General features: G+C 46.3%; 1 protein-coding gene across 1 annotated transcript; it reads right to left on the bottom strand.

The window, feature by feature from the left end:
* Nucleotides 1-16,491: 16,491 nt before the first annotated feature.
* Nucleotides 16,492-19,418, bottom strand: LOC8031829 (ATP-dependent DNA helicase DDX11). Its single transcript, XM_002407485.4, has one exon. The coding sequence runs from the start codon at nucleotides 19,275-19,277 to the stop codon at nucleotides 16,674-16,676; it is 2,604 nt and encodes an 867-aa protein (XP_002407529.3). The 5' UTR covers nucleotides 19,278-19,418; the 3' UTR covers nucleotides 16,492-16,673.
* Nucleotides 19,419-19,589: the final 171 nt, after the last annotated feature.

Below are 19,589 nucleotides of genomic sequence, written 5' to 3'. Positions count from 1 at the left end.
ATAATGATACTGACGTTAATGTTCAATTAATAATATGGCGAGGTGACCCGTGTCACGATGCAGTTGTTCTCGTTCTTTGTGATAATTTAGTCTGGGCATTTAGAGGGCACCATCTCTAGAGTTCTTTTTGTGTCTCTATAGCAGCGGGTCTGCTGATGAGGGCCGCAAGCTGGGTTTTATTTGAAAGGCCACCGCCAGCCGCGGGCCGGTCGGAAGACTTCCACGGGCAAGATCCAAAACGCGGGCCGATGGCTGGAGACCCCTGGGCTAGATAAAATAACATAACTAATATCTAAAATACGCCTACATGCACCTTAACTCACCACATAAAGGCGGAAATTAATAAATTTCCGCTAAAATTCTTTTCTTGTTGGTTTTTACTGCGGTTTTTGAGGTGGTAACAAGTAAAACAAAGACAAAATGGATTGTTTGATCATGATTTTGAAGATATCAAAATTTCCCGAATATTTTCATGGTTTGCCTCGGACAATCTTTAATGTCAACATGCCGTTTCAGGAGCTTGAAACTGTACTTAATCTATGGCAACATTTTAGTTATTATAAGATGTCTACATCATTACTTTTTACACTTGGCGAGAAAGACGGAACGACGACTGAAATCTAGAATTATTTGTGTTTGTTACCTCTCCGCCATGTTTTCACGATATGCGGGCTCGTGCAGCGTTCGTCCTTGCAGAACGCTTTTTTTTTTTATTGCTTTGGAAACGAGGCCAAACAGTGACGCAGCACTCGTGCCCCATCTGTGACCCGCGCTGGACTCCGATAGATGACATATTAAATCTAGGCCTTGTAATCTGTGAGATGCTGCATGGTTTCAACGTCAAGGGTGTCGAAGGCGGCGCAGCCCGAACAGGACACTACGATATAATTAGGCTGCGCACTTTTCGGTTTTAACCGAAAGACACCGATAAACTTTCGCCGGTGATGAAAATACAAAATTGGTTAAAACTCAAAAACACCGGTGGTTGAATCTTTTCGCCCTGATTAAAACAAAAAAAAAGAAAACCGATCTTTGCATGTTTCCGCCGGGAACAGGTCCACTCGTCACAGCCAACTTGTCACAGGAAAACTTGTCATAGGTCAACTGGTCAAAGAGGGCATCTTGTACTAGGTGAACTCGTAAGAGGGGAAGTGGTCGCAATGACCTTCTCGTCACAGGAAAAGTCGTCAAATGCTTTCAGTTCGTTCGTCACATTTCTTACTTATTTTTTTATCTTGTTCGATAAACCCACAAGGGTGTATTGTCTTTCACCGTGACCTATCTTTTTCATTGTAAGCACTTTTCACAGTTCCTTTTAGAGGGCAGATTTTTGTAAGGGGGATGCCAAGATTCAAAAGAAGGAAGTCTTTCCCAGTGACCCCTATTTTTCATTGTTTTTAGAGGGAAGACTTTTGTGAGGGGGTGATAAGGTTCAAAAGGAGAAATGCTTTTTTTTTTGTTGTTGTTTATCGCTTCAAATCCGGGAAAGCGAAGTGTGCACTCGGTAAAACTCTGGCTTGAAGGTATATATACATATAGAAAGAAATAAGCTAACTGCCAGACTGAACACCGGCAGGCTGTACGATGGAACTAACGAAAACCCAGCGCGGAGCAACTATGCTGTTGTTCGAAGGATATTCATATACGTGTAGCCGAGAAGACTCCGAGACTTCGTACTGGATCTGCAGAAATAGAAAAGGCTGCAAGGCTAAAATCACCACGGACAAGATGATTTCCCGTATCACCAGGAGAACCGGGGAGCACTCTCATCCGGGAGATCCAACCACCATCAATCTTCTAAAAGTCCGGAATACCATGAAAGAAAAAGCTGGTAAGTCACTTTGTTTTTGTTTCTTCACTATCGGTCACGTTTTAACCGCATAAATTAGATGTAACCATTTACTGTTTTTATTTTCGGAAGTTGAAGGAACTCAAGGACCCCAGCAGATCCTGCTCGACGCGGCAGCAAGTGTGAGCGAACACACGGCTTCGCAAATGCCACCCACAAGCACGCTGCGCCGAACCATAAGGAAACAGCGGCAGCAGAGTTGCAACCCATACTCCGTTCCTGCAACTCGCGAGGATGTCGTCATTCCAGGCGAATACACGGTAAAGAAATTTGTATCCATCTTTTAGTCTTACAAACCACTGTGCTAATTTCGGCTTTGTCTGTCTTCACTTGGAGTGCAAGCATTAATTGGTTTTCTGTTTGCAGGTTTCTCTCAAGCAAGAATCCTTCGTCGCCCACGATAGCGGATTTGGCGACCGCAACCGCATCTTAGTTTTTGCCACTCAACGCAACCTTGATTGTCTGTCGAGGTCCAAAGCTTGGTTTATGGACGGAACGTTTAAAGTTACGCCATCCATTTTTTTCCAAGTGTACACCGTGCATGGTATGTACAAAGACGCTGTCATTCCTTTGGTGTACGCTCTCCTGCCAAACAAGACCGAAGAGACCTATCAAAGGTATGATTTGTACTAGGACTAGTTCTGAAATTGGAACTTGGTAAAATCATGTGGCTGATTAATATTGCCGACACTTTTTCAGGCTTTTTACAGTACTTTCAAGTCTTCTGACACAGCCTGCAGTGGAGCGTGTATTGTGACTTTGAGTCCGCCGCTATCATCGCCACTGGCAACATTTCCCCGGAAGCGCGTGTTCAAGGCTGTTTCTTCCACCTATGCCAGGCCGTGTATCGCAAACTGTGCAAGCTTGGCTTCCAGACACGCTACGGAACAGACGAAGATTTCGCGGTTTTGGTAAGTTCGGACATTCGACTGCGTGGTATAATTGCTATACTAATGAATATATTAAAATTCGTACGCAATCGCAGGTGAGGATGCTGCCTGCCTTGGCATTTCTGCCACCTGCAGAGGTTCCAGATGCCTTCGAGGACCTCGTGGCATTGTTTTCAACGGACGCGATGCCTCTTGCACTCTACTTCGAAGACACGTACATCGGACGTCGTCGACGGAACGGATTGTTGTCTGCTATGTTCCCGACAAGTGTCTGGTCTGTCCACGCATCTGTTCTGGAGGGCCTTCCGCGCACAAACAACGCCGCCGAAGCTTGGCACCGCAGCTTCCAGGTTTGTGCCATTGCTATACGCTGAGCAACCTTTTTCATTTGTTGAGCTTTAGCCGCTCACCACCGACTCTTGCCAGACAAACATCAACTGCAGCAGGCCTAACCTATGGTCATTCCTTGGATGCCTGCAGAGAGAGCAGTCTTTGCAAGAAATGAAGATCGCGCAGCTGGACGCTGGTCAACCTCCCTCCGGCATAGCCGCGAAGTACCGGGTACTCAATGAGCGCATTTCACGAATCTTGTAAGTTGTACGATCACGACGCAGCTCGGCCGCTCTCGACACTGAGATGCATCGCACGCAATGTACGGCAGTAAGTCAATTCGGGACATTCCTTCTTAGAAAACCACTTGTCACATTTTGCAAATAAACGAAGTTTTGATTGATGTTTTTATAGTTTTTGTCATGTTCAAAATCCCTGCTGCTTTGTGCGCATTAAATACAACACGTCTCCGGAAAGGTGGAGTCAAATTGGTATACTCGTCAGCCATGCAGACCCCATTTGCTTGAACAGAAGCGAATAGCCAGATGGGGCTGAACAGGGAGCCCTAAGTCCAATACCACCTATTATAAAATTGAAGCCTCGGAGGCGCATCCTGCGACAAACAAATTTTGACGAAAGTCGAGTTCTCCGCCGTTACGAATTCCCCGCCGTTACGAGTTCCCCGTGCACGAGATGGCCTATGACGAGATGCCCGCTGTGACCAGTTCCCCTATGACAAGTTGGCTGTGACGAGTTGGCTTGTGACTCTTCCTCCGTAGAGTTTCGTCAGAAGTGGTATCCTGGATAGCACATTTTCTTTTTCCACCTATAACCATTTTTAGCCTCTCACGAGGTGTCCAACCGGATTACACCGACGACCTCGATAGAATCAAAGTCTTACTCGTATCTAGTCTGGATCCGGGAAGATACAGCTAAGGGTCAAGAGGTCTCGGCCCAGTGATCAATCGGTAACAATTGCCGGTCGTTTAATTTCTCCGCCCTAGCGACGGCTATATTCTACCGCCGTAGAGTTTCGTCAAAGGTGCTATCTCGCGGATGACACATTTTCTTTTTCCACCTCTAATCATTTTAGCCTCTCACGAGCCGTTCAACCGGAATGCACCGGTAACCTCGATATAATCAAGGCCGTGCGCGTATCTGGTCTGAATCCGGGAAGATACAGCTAACAGTCAAGAGGTCTCAAGTTCTCAACCCATTGACCAAGGTTTTGCGAATATTCGAATTGTTTGAATATCGAAGCGATTAATGTTATATTCGTTTCGAAGTTCGAATCAAAGAGGGTTGTTCGGCAACTAGGAATGTTTTCGAAGTATTTCCAAGCTTGAAATGCTGAGGAACGCACCGTAAATTTATATCTTCTCACACCTAGATTGTTGGATGTGCATCCCATAATTAGAATTAGTCAGAGTATTAAAATTATTTTGTCCTTTTTTTCGTAATATTTTGAAGCCTATAGTTAAGTATATAAAAATCATGCTTATTAATTAAGGTGATTTCTTTTGTTAGACAAGTTTATGTTTCCAAAGTTGCGTCGGCATTGTTTTTTGTTCTTTTTTTTTGTTTTTTTTAGCTTTCTCTGTCGGTGTCAACGTTTTAGAGGGAGCATTTGCGGAGGCAGAGCGGCCGAGAGGTGGGAGCGGTTCCCCCGCGGTCGTTAGGAAACGTCTCGGGTTTCGGGAGTCTGCTCGGACAGATCCCTGGGACAGCCCGTTCTTGGGGCTCCTTGCGGCTGTTAACCGAGTGTGCCTGTGTAATGTCAAATTGTCGCTTTTTGCCCGGTGTAATAATTTAGCTGTTGGCGCTAGCCAGACTGAGAAAAATGCAGGGGACGACTCTAGAAGAAATTTGGGTTTGGCGGTTGGAGCGCCAGGCTGACAGCTCGCCGACCATTGGGTAACAGTGTACCACGTGAGAGTGGTAGAATTTGAAGAGATTGGTCGGTCCCTGAGGGGAAAGGAGACCCCTACGGGCCTACAAAAGGAGTGCCGAGATGGATCTTTGGATTGGATTCGATTGAGAGGAATTGGGGACGGGGGTCGAGACTCTAGACGAGGCAGGATGGCCTCCCAAGTTGGGACTTGTAACTAGTGTAAATAAATGCACATGTAGTTCTCTAAAAGCAGTGAGTCGACCCGTCAATCAGCGACGTGCGTGCCACCACGCTCCAGACCATCGGAGCGGAACCTGTCTCCCACACCCCCGGGAGGACCAACAACTTTAACTCCGGCCTAGACCTTCCTTTTACCAAAGGTTCCTTTTCTGGAAAGTTCTATTTCTAGCCCACGCTCCCGTCGCAGTCACTAGATGTATCTTTGACTTTGATAAGTCCTAAGTTTTATTAGTGACAATATTTCCCTACTAAGAACCTATCGCACCATCGCGTGACCTCCCCGTTTCATCGACAGAAGTTGCGAAAGAAGTGCTCAAAGAATAGAGAGCTTTAGGGAACTGTTTTTAGAATCTGATTGTTTTAGCCGCGTCGCAATACGATTGCCATGTGAAGTGCCGCCAATGCGTCCTCGCTTCGATCAGAAAAATGCGATTCTGCTCGCAGAGAAAGGACGACGAGGCTGGAAACGTATAAGTGAAATTAACTGCATCTGCGTGCTTGACGTAAGGTTACTTCCGAGGAAGATCGTGCCAAAGAAAAAATTAAAGAAAAGATGCGGCGTCTATAGACGCTTTGCAGCAGCTGTGCATGGGCGCCGCCATAACTGACCTTCAGTTTTTGTTTCCCCTTATTACGTTTACTTCACTTCATTATTACCATAGCAGGCTAGGTCATTGCCATCCTAGGTTTTATTCTGTCTTTCTCCCCAGCATTGGCCTTTGTGGAGGCTCGTCCACACCAATTTCAGTGACTCGGTATCTTGGTAAAACAAGAGAAGGTCAGCAATGGCGGCTGTAATCTTGGCGCGTGTGTAAAGCGTCTATATACGATGTATAGGTCCATGAAGTGCCCGAGGTTTCGTCAACGTTTGTGGGGTGGTTGGAAGGGGAAGATAGTGGTGGGAGAAGGAGAGAGAGCACACGCCCAAGATGTTTCCCGAACCCTTCAATGTAACCATATCAACAAGGGCCTGGGGTTCTCCCGGTTTGAGGCGCCGCCTGCAAGATAGACCGATTACCTCCAGCTAGTGGGAGTATATATAGTTCAGCAGTATTTGTCGGCCCGGTCCTAAAAGGACACGGTGACATCGAACAACAACAGCGAACTATGCGTCTGGAATGTTCAGGCTTCGCATCGGTGTCTGTTTTGAAATTTTTCCTTCACCAACCATCAAAAGGCCGCCATTAGCATGTACAAATTATATACGCTTAGATGATGATAGCTATCCAAGTTGCCAAACAAAATTTCGGAAAGGTTATATTGTTTTAATTTAGTCCGATATATCCCCATATAAGCGCGCGTGCAAAAGGCATCCTTAAGGGCCCATGAAACGCATCTTTGGCTGGGATAATTAAATGTATATTGGGATTTTACTAATAGCATATCGTTTAGTGGGCCCAAAGAAAGAAGGTAAAAAAGTCAAAAGCCTGATTTTTGGCACAAAAATTTGAAAACACAGCGGACTATTTCGTACCTCCTTCCCTTCGAAAGCTCTCTGCCTTTTCGCTGTGATACATCCGCTATACCCAAAGCGCGTCACCCGGCCCAACCGCGTCACCCGGCCCAACCGCACGTCACACGACACCCCGGACCTCACTTATTCCCTTCACCCCTAAGTTGACAGTGCGGTGGAAGCTTTGTGCTTGCCGGACCAATCAGCCACCTCCATTTCATCACCCTGCTCTCACTCTCTGCGCGTGGGTATGCGCGAGGGAGCGTGATCACGCGGAAAAGTATGGCTGGCCCTACACCAAAAGTGTTCCCGCAGCGGCAACAAATGACGTCACTGAAGCCGAAGGGTCATGCTGTTGCATGTCGCGATCCTGGCGGTTGGCCGTACAAATACTAACGAAAAGCTGCGAGTAGCACAACCGAACGCGAGTGTCACTGTCGTCACGGCGTCCCAACTTCCGACTGCCGCAGCTTCCGTGCACTGCCACAGTGGAGAGCGACCTGCAGAAGAACAGGCGTCTGCCACGTATACCACAGCCGTTGGGACGCCGCCAGGATCGTGACCGAATTCCGCTGAAATAAATCCAGTGGCCTCGGGGCTGACAGAGCGCAATGCAAAAAGCATTGCCGGAACAGCTGTGTCCCAATCAGTTTTTTTTTTTTTTTTCGTAACAAAGCATACTAAAAACGCGCTTAATTATCGAGTGAAACTTCTCCACAGAATTGCTCTGCGGATGATACACGGAGTTGTGGTGGATGGCTATGCCACATTTTTCTAAGAAGGCTGTGGTCAGCGCACTGGTTGGTAAAGACTGAACCATGATCACATTCGATCTCGCTTTCGCAGGCCACGACCGTCTCCAGGTTCCCGCTGTTTTCCCGCGCAGGCGCCAATGAATTGCGTGGTGCTTAAACCAAGAGCTTGCTCGGCGGTTCTGAAGTTTCTTGGGGGTTTCTGTTCCAATCTTTTCTTAACTTCGTCGCATTAGTGTTTTAGACGTCATTAGAGTGATCGTGCTCAGTCACCGCTCAGAAGCGAGTGATCTGCAATGCCATGTGATATATGAACACGGGTTCATCGGTACTTACTTTGAAGTTTGAACTGAAAAGTTAGGTCTAAAACTTTCTAATTGGACCATCACTTGCTCTTTTTACCGAACGAACTTGTCTTAGAAACTTTTTTTTTTCTGCAAGAAGTAAAAGAAATTGGTGATAGCTGTCATAAAAACAGGAGACGTCTCACGATGAAAAATTTAAACAAGCGGAATCCCTTCCAAATATCGTTCATTCACCTACGTCATTCAGATAATACGTTTTTAATTGAAAGTGAAGAGTTATTATTTATAAGCACATCCACAAATCTATCTTTTTACCACAAATGAACTTCAAAACCAGGTGTAAATAAAATAAGCGGTAATAGATACATTGAGCATAATAATGTGCAGACAACTATGGTGAAAAAAAATGCGTTATCTACGAGATACACGTTTCTTCCCTCTACGGGGGAATAAAATATTGGTCGCTAGGGTGAAAAATTATAGGTTTTTCGGTAGGTATCGATGGCAACAGAGGCCGATCAGCCAATCGCCTTGCGGGATTTGGGTAGTGTATTTTAGTATTTGCGACTCGAGCAAAACGGACGCCACCAAGCGGGAAAACCGGGAACCAGCCGGAACAGGTCGCTTTGCGCCTCTCCGCGTCTCTGGCGGCTTTCGCAGACACGTGTTGTCGGCGCGGTGGCAAACAATTTGATGAAGATCCAAATATTTCTTAAGTTTGCCTGAGTATTCATTAGTGTGGTGAAGCCTCAGTAGATTGTTTCCTTCCATCACGTGTTTGAAAGCCCGTTTACTCCACAACACACGGTCGTGTGCTTTCGATTTCTTGGATTGGGAGGAATCACGAAAAAACGTTTTGATTTCATGTCTGTCTCGAATCAAATTAAAAGTGACGACAACTTGGTAACTGATAAGTGGCTTCTTTATAAGGATATAGAACAGTGGACTGGGGACGACAGACGAGGTGTTTCACTGGAGGAAACATCAATGTTGCTGTCAAGTGAATGGGAAAGTTTGATAGCTGCTTTTTTTGAGTTTGGTTGTGTTCGATTAGCTTCAAGATTGAGCCACCCACGCCGGTCGGTGCGTTGGCTATTCATCTTGGCTGCTTTGCGCCGAAAAAGCCTCTGGACCACACCGAAGGAGTTGGGCTGATTTCGCAATTACCTGATTCCGGAAAACCTGCTCTTGGCATACGATTAATCAGGGAAATTGTCTGCTTTCAAAAGGTGGTGGACGCGTCCCGCAAAGTTAGAAGCTGTCACGAGATTATGATTTATCGTACCTCCAATATTTATATTATACCCCCGTCGAAGCCAGCACCATTATACGTGCACATTGCTCAAGTTTTCCGACCACAAAAAAATTATATATTATATATATTAATTTTCTCCGTTCGGGATCCGCAGTCAAGTTCAATGCAGAGGGGTTCTGCGTGAATCTCCGATGAAGACTCTCTTCAGTTTGTCCGCATTCGTCTACGTGCGGCGGGCTAGAACCATTTGGCTGAGTTTAAGTAGTATCCCTTTGTCTGTCAAATATACTTTTATTCAGCAGTTCACCTAATAGCTAGTCAACTAAGCTTGTATTTCAACCCGAAAAATATACTAATTTTGTGTTATTGAGACATAGTACGTAATATAAGACATAACCCGCATATTCGTCAAAATGACCTCTTGATTGCTACTAAAACCTGAATTGAAATACGAGCATCAGCTGCTTAGTGGGGCACCAGCGGCTCAAGAAGCGCTTGCTTAATTTTCTTAATTTTCCTGCAGCCTGTGTTGACCGAGCAGACGACTGGAGCTGTTTCTTAAGCGCGGATACGCACGCAAGCTCGATTTCACGGAAAGATAAGTCGCATGGTCGAGGCATGCGAGTTAGCTGAAAATTACTCTCGGTGGAACCGCCGCTTCCCTTAGCTGATCAAAACTGATTAAAGTTACTGTCTCCCCGGAGCCCATAGTTTCGGTTTTGAACGAAATCTCAGAAGCAAAAGTTTCACATAAAAAGAACAAAAAGCACCGGGAAAACAAAACTATGCTCTGCAGTTTAGTGCGCACCGGCTACACTTAACCGTCGTAGTTCAAATACCTATAAAACAAGGCATTAAACAAAAAAAAAAAAAAAAAAAAACTCGAGGTACACCTAAGCATGTCTTATGAACGAGTTGTGAATGCGAAAGCATGCAAGCCGCTCGTCCGCTCCCTTTGTCGTCTGCTGCGTACCAGCGCGCGCGCGCGCTTCGGGATCTCGGAGGCCAAGGCGCAGCGGCCAATGGGAGCCCCGTCGACGCGCGCCAGCCAATGGAACCGAAGGTGCGCGGAAACTATCTGCCGTTTTCGCGCTTCCAACTGATGACGTCAGCTCGCTCCATGAGACAGTTAATGCTCTCGCTTTAAAATCTGTCCAATTGAATGCGCCACCCTTTCAGGCGGCCCGGCCGAGCCGACGCGACCTGTTCCCAGCCGCCATGTTTGTTTGGTGGTGGCGCCCCCTATAAGTCGCTGGAGTTGCAATGGCTTACGGGTAGGGAAGACAATGGCGCTACTTTCCCAGGATCCAGTGACTTTAGGAGAAGACACTACCCCGCTTCCAGCGCGAGCTTCCTATGCGGAGCTAGCTGAAGCTTGTCTGCATCTTGCGCAGGGGTCGCGGGGACGTCAGAACGCCGAGTTCTGATTGGCTCCGATTGGAAAGATTGTGGGTCTACTTCAATGCTAGCTTTGAGGTCTACCCACAATCCTTCTCATCGAGCCAATCAGAGCTCGGCTTTCCTACGTCACCGCAACCCCTGCGAAAAAAGCAGACGGACTTGCGCTCCTCATACCTTCAACACTTTGGCGTCTAGAGAACCGTGAACGCACTCCAGCAGCCAAAGCACGGCTGAAGGCATGGAGCGCGTGCTGGAGGCCGGACGTTTGAAAGACACACCCTACCGTTCTTATCCTGTCGGTGACAAGAGCCGCGGCTCTGACTATATACCTTTCCAAAAAAGGGCCCCGAGCGAGTTCTATTTTTAGTGTTCGTGCATCTGTCGAGACCGGTTATAACGAAGTCGGTTATAACGAAATAGCGGCTACAGCGAAGCGATCCCGATTTCCCATTCCCTTTTGCACTTTGTTATAACCGAAGTCGGTTATACCGAAATAGCGGATATAGCGAAGTGATTTCCGATTCCCGTTGACTTCGTTATAACCGAACTCGACATCAGTGCGTGATTTGCTCGCTCTCCGAAGCAACGAACATGCGCGTGCTGGGCTGAGGAAATCTCACGCCGGCTGAGAGTTTGTAAATATTATAAAGGTGTATAGTTCGCACGGGCCATCCCGCTCTGGAAGAGTGCTTTTCCTAATGCACGTGGCTACGCTGCGGCGAAGCAAGGCACGCAGTATCATGATGCCTAGTCTGCGATTGCATCGTTAACTGAGTTAATATTTGACAATGACTGAAGGTTTCTCTTTGATACTGGAGCATATTATTCATTACCTTTTGTAATAAAAGAAAGGGCGCAAAGGAACACAGAGCCTTCTTTTTAGAAATAATTATCTGGTCAGAGTAAGATCCATTTATTATGGGTACAAAGAAACAATTGAAAAATGAACCATAGTGCAAAACTTCAATTGGGATCAAGCCTAATCCCTCCTCCTTCTACACTTGATAGGTTATTCAGACCGTAAAAATAATTTCTCCTAAATGCCAGCAAAAGCCAGGATATCCGCTACTCTTTTCTATCAATAAAAATGTCCGGGGACACCTAAGCACTTCTTATGAGTTGTGGATGCGAAAGCATAAAGGTCCTTCTTCCGCTTCCTTAGTTTGTCTGCGGCGTAGTTGAGTGGACGACCTCGTGTTGCCGGCGGCGGACGGCCGAGCGCGCGCTGTCGTGAAGTGACCGCGCCGCGCTGAGGCTCGGCTGCGCAGCCTCTCCGGAGTGTGCCCGGAGCCCCGGACGGACTCTGGCTCTGCCAGCTCTGCCGCCACCGCCACCGCTCCGGTGGGTGCAACTGCTAGATCGGGGATCACGGGACATGGACGCCATTTAATTGCTAAATTTTGCTGGGAGCCTATGGGGCAATGGATCGTGTTCTTTTCTAATTCAGGTCATAAGAGCCCATTAAGGTGATTGAATAATTTACACAAGGTATAAATGATTACTTTTTCATAGCCACCAGTTTTGTTGCGATGGGTTAAGTTTTTTTTTTAACGCGAAAAATTGTAAATTCCGCCATCTTGGACGTTGCTGCTTGTCTGGCAACCCTGCTTTCTCCTCTCGACGTTTGCAATTCTCGGAGCGAGAGGAAAGCGAGAGAGGCTGCGCCAAGGCGTTCGTTGCATGCAATGGGAGGCGAGAGGAGGAAAGGCGCACGAAGCAACAGAGTTGCAACAGAGCGGGCGTCTGCTCTCGCGCAGGCAACATTGGCGCATATCCTTTCTCGAATTCTCTCCCTCTGGCGCCGCCATTAAATTGCAAACGCTCTCCAGGTTTTGAGTTGCGCCCACCCTCACTAGAGCCTCCCTACCTCCTCTTACCGACGGCCGCGCCACTGCTGGCTTTTTTTTTTTTTTTTTTACGCCGCAGGAGAGCCAATGGGAGCCTCGTTCCTTGATGACGCTCGCCAGCCAATGGGAGCATAATCCATCAGAAATCGGCTTCACTTGGGAAAGGGGATTTTAGGTGCCAATTGGCCAACGTTTGGCGTGGTTTCAAAGCTTATAACGCCGGTTCGCTCCATGGGACAGTTAATACTTTCGCATTAAAATGCATGCCCCAAGTTTTATGTACCTACCAAACTCAAGACTTTAATATCATAAACCGCAAAAACAATCACCCACAGATATTATGAAAGCCCACGCTTGTACTTTATACGTGGCATTGCTCTTTTTAGTGGCGTCGAAATCAGAGTTGAGTCGAAATGTGTTTCCTTAGATAGACAGCTGCAGGGGAACTACCTTGACTTCCGTATTTCTTCAAATAAAGACCCGCGTTTCTTTTTGCGTGTTTTTTTTTTTTTCGGCACAGCTTTCTAAAGTTAAGGGTCAACCCCTATTAAAGACCAAAGAAGGTAGAACGATGATGAGAAAACCCGATATTTCAATCGTTAGAACCGATTATCGTTGTATCTGGGCTAGAAACTGATCATTACCACTCTAGAAACTCTACAAACTGATCTTTATAAGCGGTACATCATTATATGTGCTATCGTTATTAGTGGGCTGCACGTAGTAGAACTGAGCATACTTCCCGAGTCCATCGCGCCAGCCCAAGCACTTCCTCGTGTCAGCCGCTGCTCCTAGCACTCCGGTGCAACGCGGTGAAGCTAGATGCCCACGCTCTGGTGTGAAATAGTGAAGATTGATGCGAACGTTACCGTGGCCACGGTACTCCGTGGCCACGACACGGAGGCATGTGACAGACATGATAATCAAGTGATCTCATAAGGAGTACAAGACCCTGGTTCTTTTAGCTCCTGACATTACCGACATCCGACATCATCTGGAAATTCAGACAATGTCGGCGATCACCGTGCAGCACATCAAATCTTCGTTCTAAGTCAAAGCGCAGCCAACGCTACGAGTTGGTGAAACCAATTCAACAGCGTCGAAGCGTGACATCATGGCATTCGTAATCTTCCTATACATATTCTTTCATCGGCAAGACCAATCAAGTGCATCGAATGTCCCATGACTTGTGCTTTTAGTATGTCTGCTCATGGTTGTATGTGTTAGAGCCTTCGACTGAGCTCTGACCTAAGATGAGACGAACTATACGATGAGTAGAGACGTTGTTAAATGCATATTTGCATCATTTTCATTTCCTCCTACTTGTCTAAATACTGGAGCCAATCAATAACTATTTATTTATTTATTTTTTATCGAAGCCGACTTGGCCCAGGTGTTACGCAATTCTTAGCGAAAATTCCATTTTGCTGTAACTCTAGAAACTGATCGTTATAGACGATAGACGACTTTCGTTCATGGGGCAATCTGGCGCAAATGACACAGCACTTTAATCACTGCTGTCGGTGTCTTATACAATGATCACACCAAAGAGAATGTTACTCGAAAAGCAATGTTAAAAAGTCTAAGCTATTCAATTTTCTACTGAGAAAGTGATATTAAGTTTTGGCACAAATTTGTCACATCTTGATGAAAAGTACTAACATGGTAACCACTTTAGCATGGCAATCAAATCACAGCCAGTAACAATCTACTCTATGTGATAGTTAATACAATATATTTATATTCCACTCAAACTACTGATAACGATATGAATTTGTACGAGTCTCTGTTAAGTTAAACAAGCATCCATTATAAATGCTGTCAGATGCAGAAAAGAGCAAACTGACAAACACCCTAGGCAATTAAGGGGGACACCAGACAAAGAGAGTTGTTTTATATAAACACAGTACAGTGATGCAAACGGTCCGAGTTTCGGAGCAGCCAAAAGTCCATTTTGGAGAAGGAAAAAGTTGTACTTTTGTAGCATAAGCACACAATTAATTTGCATTCATACCATTGTGAATATCAAGTTACGGGGACACACCCCATGGGAGGGTCAACTTTTGAACCCTTGCCTTAAATTTAATGAAATTTACAGGGTAGGCTGCTGGTCATGTTAGAAGGTGCATAGCAAAATTTCAGGTTTGTTGGTTAAATGGGAAGGAAATTAGAAGAGCTTCTATCAGCAACACGCCTACATTGTTTAGTTCATCTATCGTCAGAATACTATCACAATATTCAAGATTTTTATTCGTTAGATATGTAGCAGAATGCCTAGGGGGTGCGGCTATAGAAAGTTTTTATCTTTTGTAAAAAGTCTTTTATTTTGATAAATTTTCTCTTCTGAAAACTTGGTCAACTTTTTGGTTCTGTGTCTTCGACAAAATGTCAACCTTTTTTATAAAAGACATTCGTAAAGTGACAAAAAATATCTATAGCCGTATTCTTTATTAAAATTTCAGTCGGGAAAAGCGAAGAACGAGCCTTCCCTGTATTGCGATTATCAAACGATAGATTGACTAAAGAGGAATTTAGACCAAAAAGTTGAAAGTCAGTGCTCCAAACCGTGTACCCTTCCTTTAGCTTCGGTGGACAGAAAATAATTTATAAAAAATTAACTATGTGGTGTAAACTAATTAACTTTCTGGGAATGCTCTCTAGATGTTCGTGGATGTAAAAGTCATTTTTAAAAGTCAACATGTTTTGCAGAAATTGTTTTTCTGGGTAGTGTTCCCCCTTAAGATTCATGTGTTTGTATCTACTTTGCCTTCCTGCTACTGCGCAACCTTTGGCATCAACTGCACAACAGGTTTGATTCCCTAGCTAGCAGTTTAACTGCATGTAGAAGCCCAAGGCACGGTAACAAGATTCTGATCGATGGCAGATGAACTGCTGTGCATGGTTACCTTAGATACGAAATCAAACGTAAGCCAAACAGCATATTCCACTGAAAAAATGTTAGACTATAATATTTGCGAGCACCCAAATTGATGTTTTCTTTAAAGTTCTAATGGTTGTAATAAAACTGTAGTTATTAAATTAAATAAAAAACAAAGCTTTTTATCATTTAATTATGACCATCAGTGCCATTTTATAAGCAGAATTTCATATAAAAAATTGGCACGTGAACAATAAACAGTCTTTCTTAAAAAAAAAACAATCCCACCGAACTCATTCAGGGTATCCCCAGGCTTGCATTTATTGCTGCAGCTAATTTAGTTTTAATTTACTGTATGCACTGTGCCATTGAACAGATGGTGCCTAAATTAAGGTAATAACTAACAGAGAGTTGACAAAAATAAATATATAGCACAGTCCATACAAGTTTTCCCACAATACTCAAGTATCCTTGATGAATCTCGAATATGAAGAAGATATTGTCAGAATATTAGTCTATTGTATCTACCAGCCACAGTTATATTAAAAAAAATGTAACGTTCCACTCTAGAGAACAGCTTTCCCCTTAGCACGCAGGTGCACTGTGGAGAAGCAAGAAATGCAAAATTGCAACCTCTACTAGAGCTCTGCATGAAGCTGGGCCAACCCAAAGGCCCTCAGAACTTAGGCCCGTGCAGTGCTTCCACTACATGATTGTTGCTTCACTCGGTACGCCACCACACGGTGAAAAGTGCAGACGAGCACATGTAAAATTGAGAAACCTGCGAGTACCATCAACGTTAATACAGAGATCAAGTTGAATGCAATATTATGCGAGGCGACAGCCGAGTTTTGGAAATCCACACAAGCGTATCGTAACAATCCAGCCATGTAGTGGGGCCCGTTTATGATATTTTCAGTATTAATAAATTGAAAACGAGTTTTGGCACAATGTTGCTGGCAACTCCTGACATTTTGGCAAAATGTAGCAGGATGTCGCAGGGTAAGCGCTTTGGTGCAAATGACGCACCACAGCTCAGAGTGCGTAGAGAGACAGCTCGCGCTGCAGAACCCAGAGATCCTAGGTTCAATCTCCACCCCTGCCCGTTTATACCTGGATGAGCGTCGTACCAGCGCGGTCGTGTACCACACTACTGAATGGTGCACTTTAAAGACCCCAGGCTAGCAATTGTACTGCACTGACCAAATTGCTCACCTACAGCCGAGACACCAGACGCCTACTGATGCTGACTTACGTCCGGCTGTATAAACATACAACACAATTATTTATAATCACATCACGGACAGCAGGAGAACTGACCATTATGCAATATCTTGCTTTCATTAGCTAACATGGCACTAAGCCTCATGCTACAGAAGGGCAATATTGAAACAGTTGATTCAGTATCTTGTCTTAAAATACTTTAATGGTGCAGAAAAAGGGTGCCAGACTCTGCAAAGAACAATTATAAAAACAAACTAAACAATTCCTTGTCGTCTAAGAAAGAACTGTGCTCCTGGTGTAAGCATCACAATGACTCGCTGTCCAAAGAACTAAAAACTTAAACAGGAAACGAAACAATCTACTCAGAATTGGTCCTGTCCACCCTGAAGAACTGCTGAATGGCTGCAAATGCTGTGCCAAACTTGGAGTGCGCTGCAAGGCTGTCCCGTATCCACGAGGGAAGAGCCTTGCTGATGCTGGGTCGCTGGTACCGCTGGTCCACCAGCAAGATGGTGGCGTAGTCGTCTTTGTGCCGGATCGCCCGGCCGATGGACTGATTGACTGCCTTCATGCAGACATTGTCGTAGTAGACCTTCCCCGCGCTGCGCCCGTCGCTCGACTGCGGGTAGGTCGCATTCAGAAAGTCTATCTTGCTCTTCATCTCAGGCGACCTTGCGTTTGGGAACGGTAGTCCGACCATCACGACGCAGCGACCCATGTCGTCCGAGAAATTGATGCCCTCGCTCATCTTGCCTCCCACCACGGCGAAGAGGAGAGCCCCGGTGCTGCTCTTGGCGCACTGGCCGTACAGCGCCAGCATCTTTTCCAGCTCGGACGACTTGACGGGCTCCCGGAAGATTGGTTTTCTGGCCGCGAGTTTCTCCAGGAGGCCAGACGACTTCCACTTCTCCGACACGACCTTCTCGTACTCGTACGAGGGAAAGAAGCAGACAACTCCGCCGGGGACGACCCTGGCGACATTGATTAGGAGGTTGCCGAGCTCTCGGATCGTCTCGACGTCTGCTCTGTTTTGGTACGTGAACTCCAGCGTCTTGCCGCTGGGGCCCTGGGAGAGTGCCAAGGCGCACAGGTTCGACTTGGGGACGACATGGCCGCAGGCAAAGTGGAGGATGCGCTCAGGTTGGACGCCGGCAGGAATCAAGAGCTGATCAACGAATTCGCTCGTGGGCTCCATCGTGCCACCCGCCAGGATGACTGCACGGGCTTGGGACACGACGTCCTTAAAGTAGTTTGAGGGGTTCAAAAGGACATACTTGAGGTACGAGCCACCCGTGTCCCCTGCCTTGCTCACGAGCACGCGGCCGTCGTCGTAAGAGCAGTTGAGGGCACGGATGAACGCTTCGACCGTAATCAGAGGGGAACTAGAAGCAGACGGGCGCTGTAGTGCCTCATCAAGGGGGTGCGGTGCCTCTGCATTTTTGGAGCCCCCGTTTTTGAGGCTGTCGATGAAAGTGGACACATTGCTAGCTTTCAAGTTTCCCGGCTTCTTGGATACAGCGACGACAGTCTTCTTTGAATACGATCGCAACTTCAGTGAGATCTTGCTCCGTTCCAGGTAACGCTGGATCTTGAACAAGTTCATGTTTGAGATGCCGGCTACAACGAGAAAGACGTGAACCATGAACATGTCCGAAGTGACTTCCCCAGCCTCTCCCTTTGCTTTCTTGCCGTCGAGCAACGTCATAAAACTCCTGAGCACGAAAAGTACCTGTTTCACGTACATCACATTCTTTGTGTTCATCCTCGAACGGTAGCGACTGAAGTACTCGTTGAGCAGGCAGTGAGCTTCAGCGACGTTTGATAATCTCAGTTCAACGCTGTGTGTGTCGTTGATGGTTTCTAGGAGGTTGTGTGCTTCGTCGATGACTACGACGTTGCCCTTTAACGCGAGCTTGCACGCATCTCGTGCCGACCGCTGGAGAAGAATGTTGTACGGAATAAGTACCAGCTCTGCATCTGGAGTCGCGTAACGCGACGAATAGTACGGGCACGCTTTGACTCGCCGTCCGTGGTGCACAACCTGTTCTATGTCTTGCACTTCGACGAGAATGTCGTTCGCCAAACCCTCCATGGCCTGGTGCCTGTAGAAAGGGCACTTTGTGGAGACCGAGCGCTTGGCACGTTTGCACTCTGGCATGTCCGTCGAAGATTTAGCGGACGACTTCTTCTGCATGTCCAGACACTTGTCGTTCATTAGGGACAGACTCGCGAGCTTCGTTACGGTCTCGTTGATGCATAGGTTGCTTCGAGATGCGAGGGAGACGGTCCGGGTGTCTTCGCCGTAAACGGTTTTCTTCAGTTCCTTGACGAACTGAGAAAGCTGGGAATGCGTCCGACTGCAATAAATTATCTTCGCAAAGGGCAGGTCTTTCGCAGGGTCATCGTCTTCGTCACTGCAGGCCTCTTCGTCGTCGCTGTGGTAATCTGGGACCTCGTCGTCCTGGCTATCGTCATTTTTTTGGTCGGCGAGAAGTTGACTGATGTCCAGTAACTCCTTATCGACATCTTTGCTCAACAAGTCCAGTCTCTCTTGAGCACGTTCAGTCATTCTTCTTTTAACCTTGTCTTTAAGGTCCTCGTATTTCTTCTCTTTCTTGAGGAGGGCATCACGAATGATCTGAACGTCCCTCAACCGACACCTTCGTGCGATGTTTTCGGCATCTCTCGTGATCCAATCGCTCTCGGCATCGGCGGGGAGCGAGATTTGCCGAGTTAGTTCGGTTACTTCGGACTCCAGCGACGCTTTGTTCCGGCTGTTGAATTCCTTGAGCCAGGCGAGGGAGGCACAAATGATGCTAAGCGACTTGCCGGTTCCGGTGGGGCTTTCGAAGATGCCGACTTTGCCGTCTTCCAGCGCCTTGTACAGCGTCTTCATAAAAGTGAGCTGAACGAGATAGGGCTCGAAAGGAAAATTAAAGTTCACTTCTTCTGCTGCCATCATCGCGTCTTCCACACAATGTAAAAATCCACAGCGCGAAGTACTCAAATACCAAAGATTTTAAATGTATCACCGAAGTTGTTATGGTTGTTATTCATTGCGACTGATTTTGATCGCTCAGCCGGCCCAGCCGTTTTCGCGCGCCTTTCTAATCGGTGGTGGCGTTGGCAACGGACAAAATGACACGAAGGAGTAATCTTACGTTTTGTAAATTCTGAAAAATAAATAATCTAAGAAAGTTATAAAGGGTTTATAACTAAAATATAATGCGTGATTTTGAATTTTTTAATATAAATTACTTGTACGTTCCAAGAA

The sequence above is a fragment of the Ixodes scapularis genome, unplaced genomic scaffold, assembly GCF_016920785.2.
Source record: "Ixodes scapularis isolate PalLabHiFi unplaced genomic scaffold, ASM1692078v2 PGA_scaffold7__128_contigs__length_106722199, whole genome shotgun sequence".
Classification (NCBI taxonomy): domain Eukaryota; kingdom Metazoa; phylum Arthropoda; class Arachnida; order Ixodida; family Ixodidae; genus Ixodes; species Ixodes scapularis.
Note: the sequence above shows the minus strand (reverse complement) of the source record. Positions and strands in the feature narration are given on the sequence as shown.

Coding starts and splice junctions, on each gene's coding strand:
- LOC8031829 (XM_002407485.4), bottom strand. CDS start 19,277: ATGATGGCAGCAGAAGAAGTGAACTTTAATTTTCCTTTCGAGCCCTAT.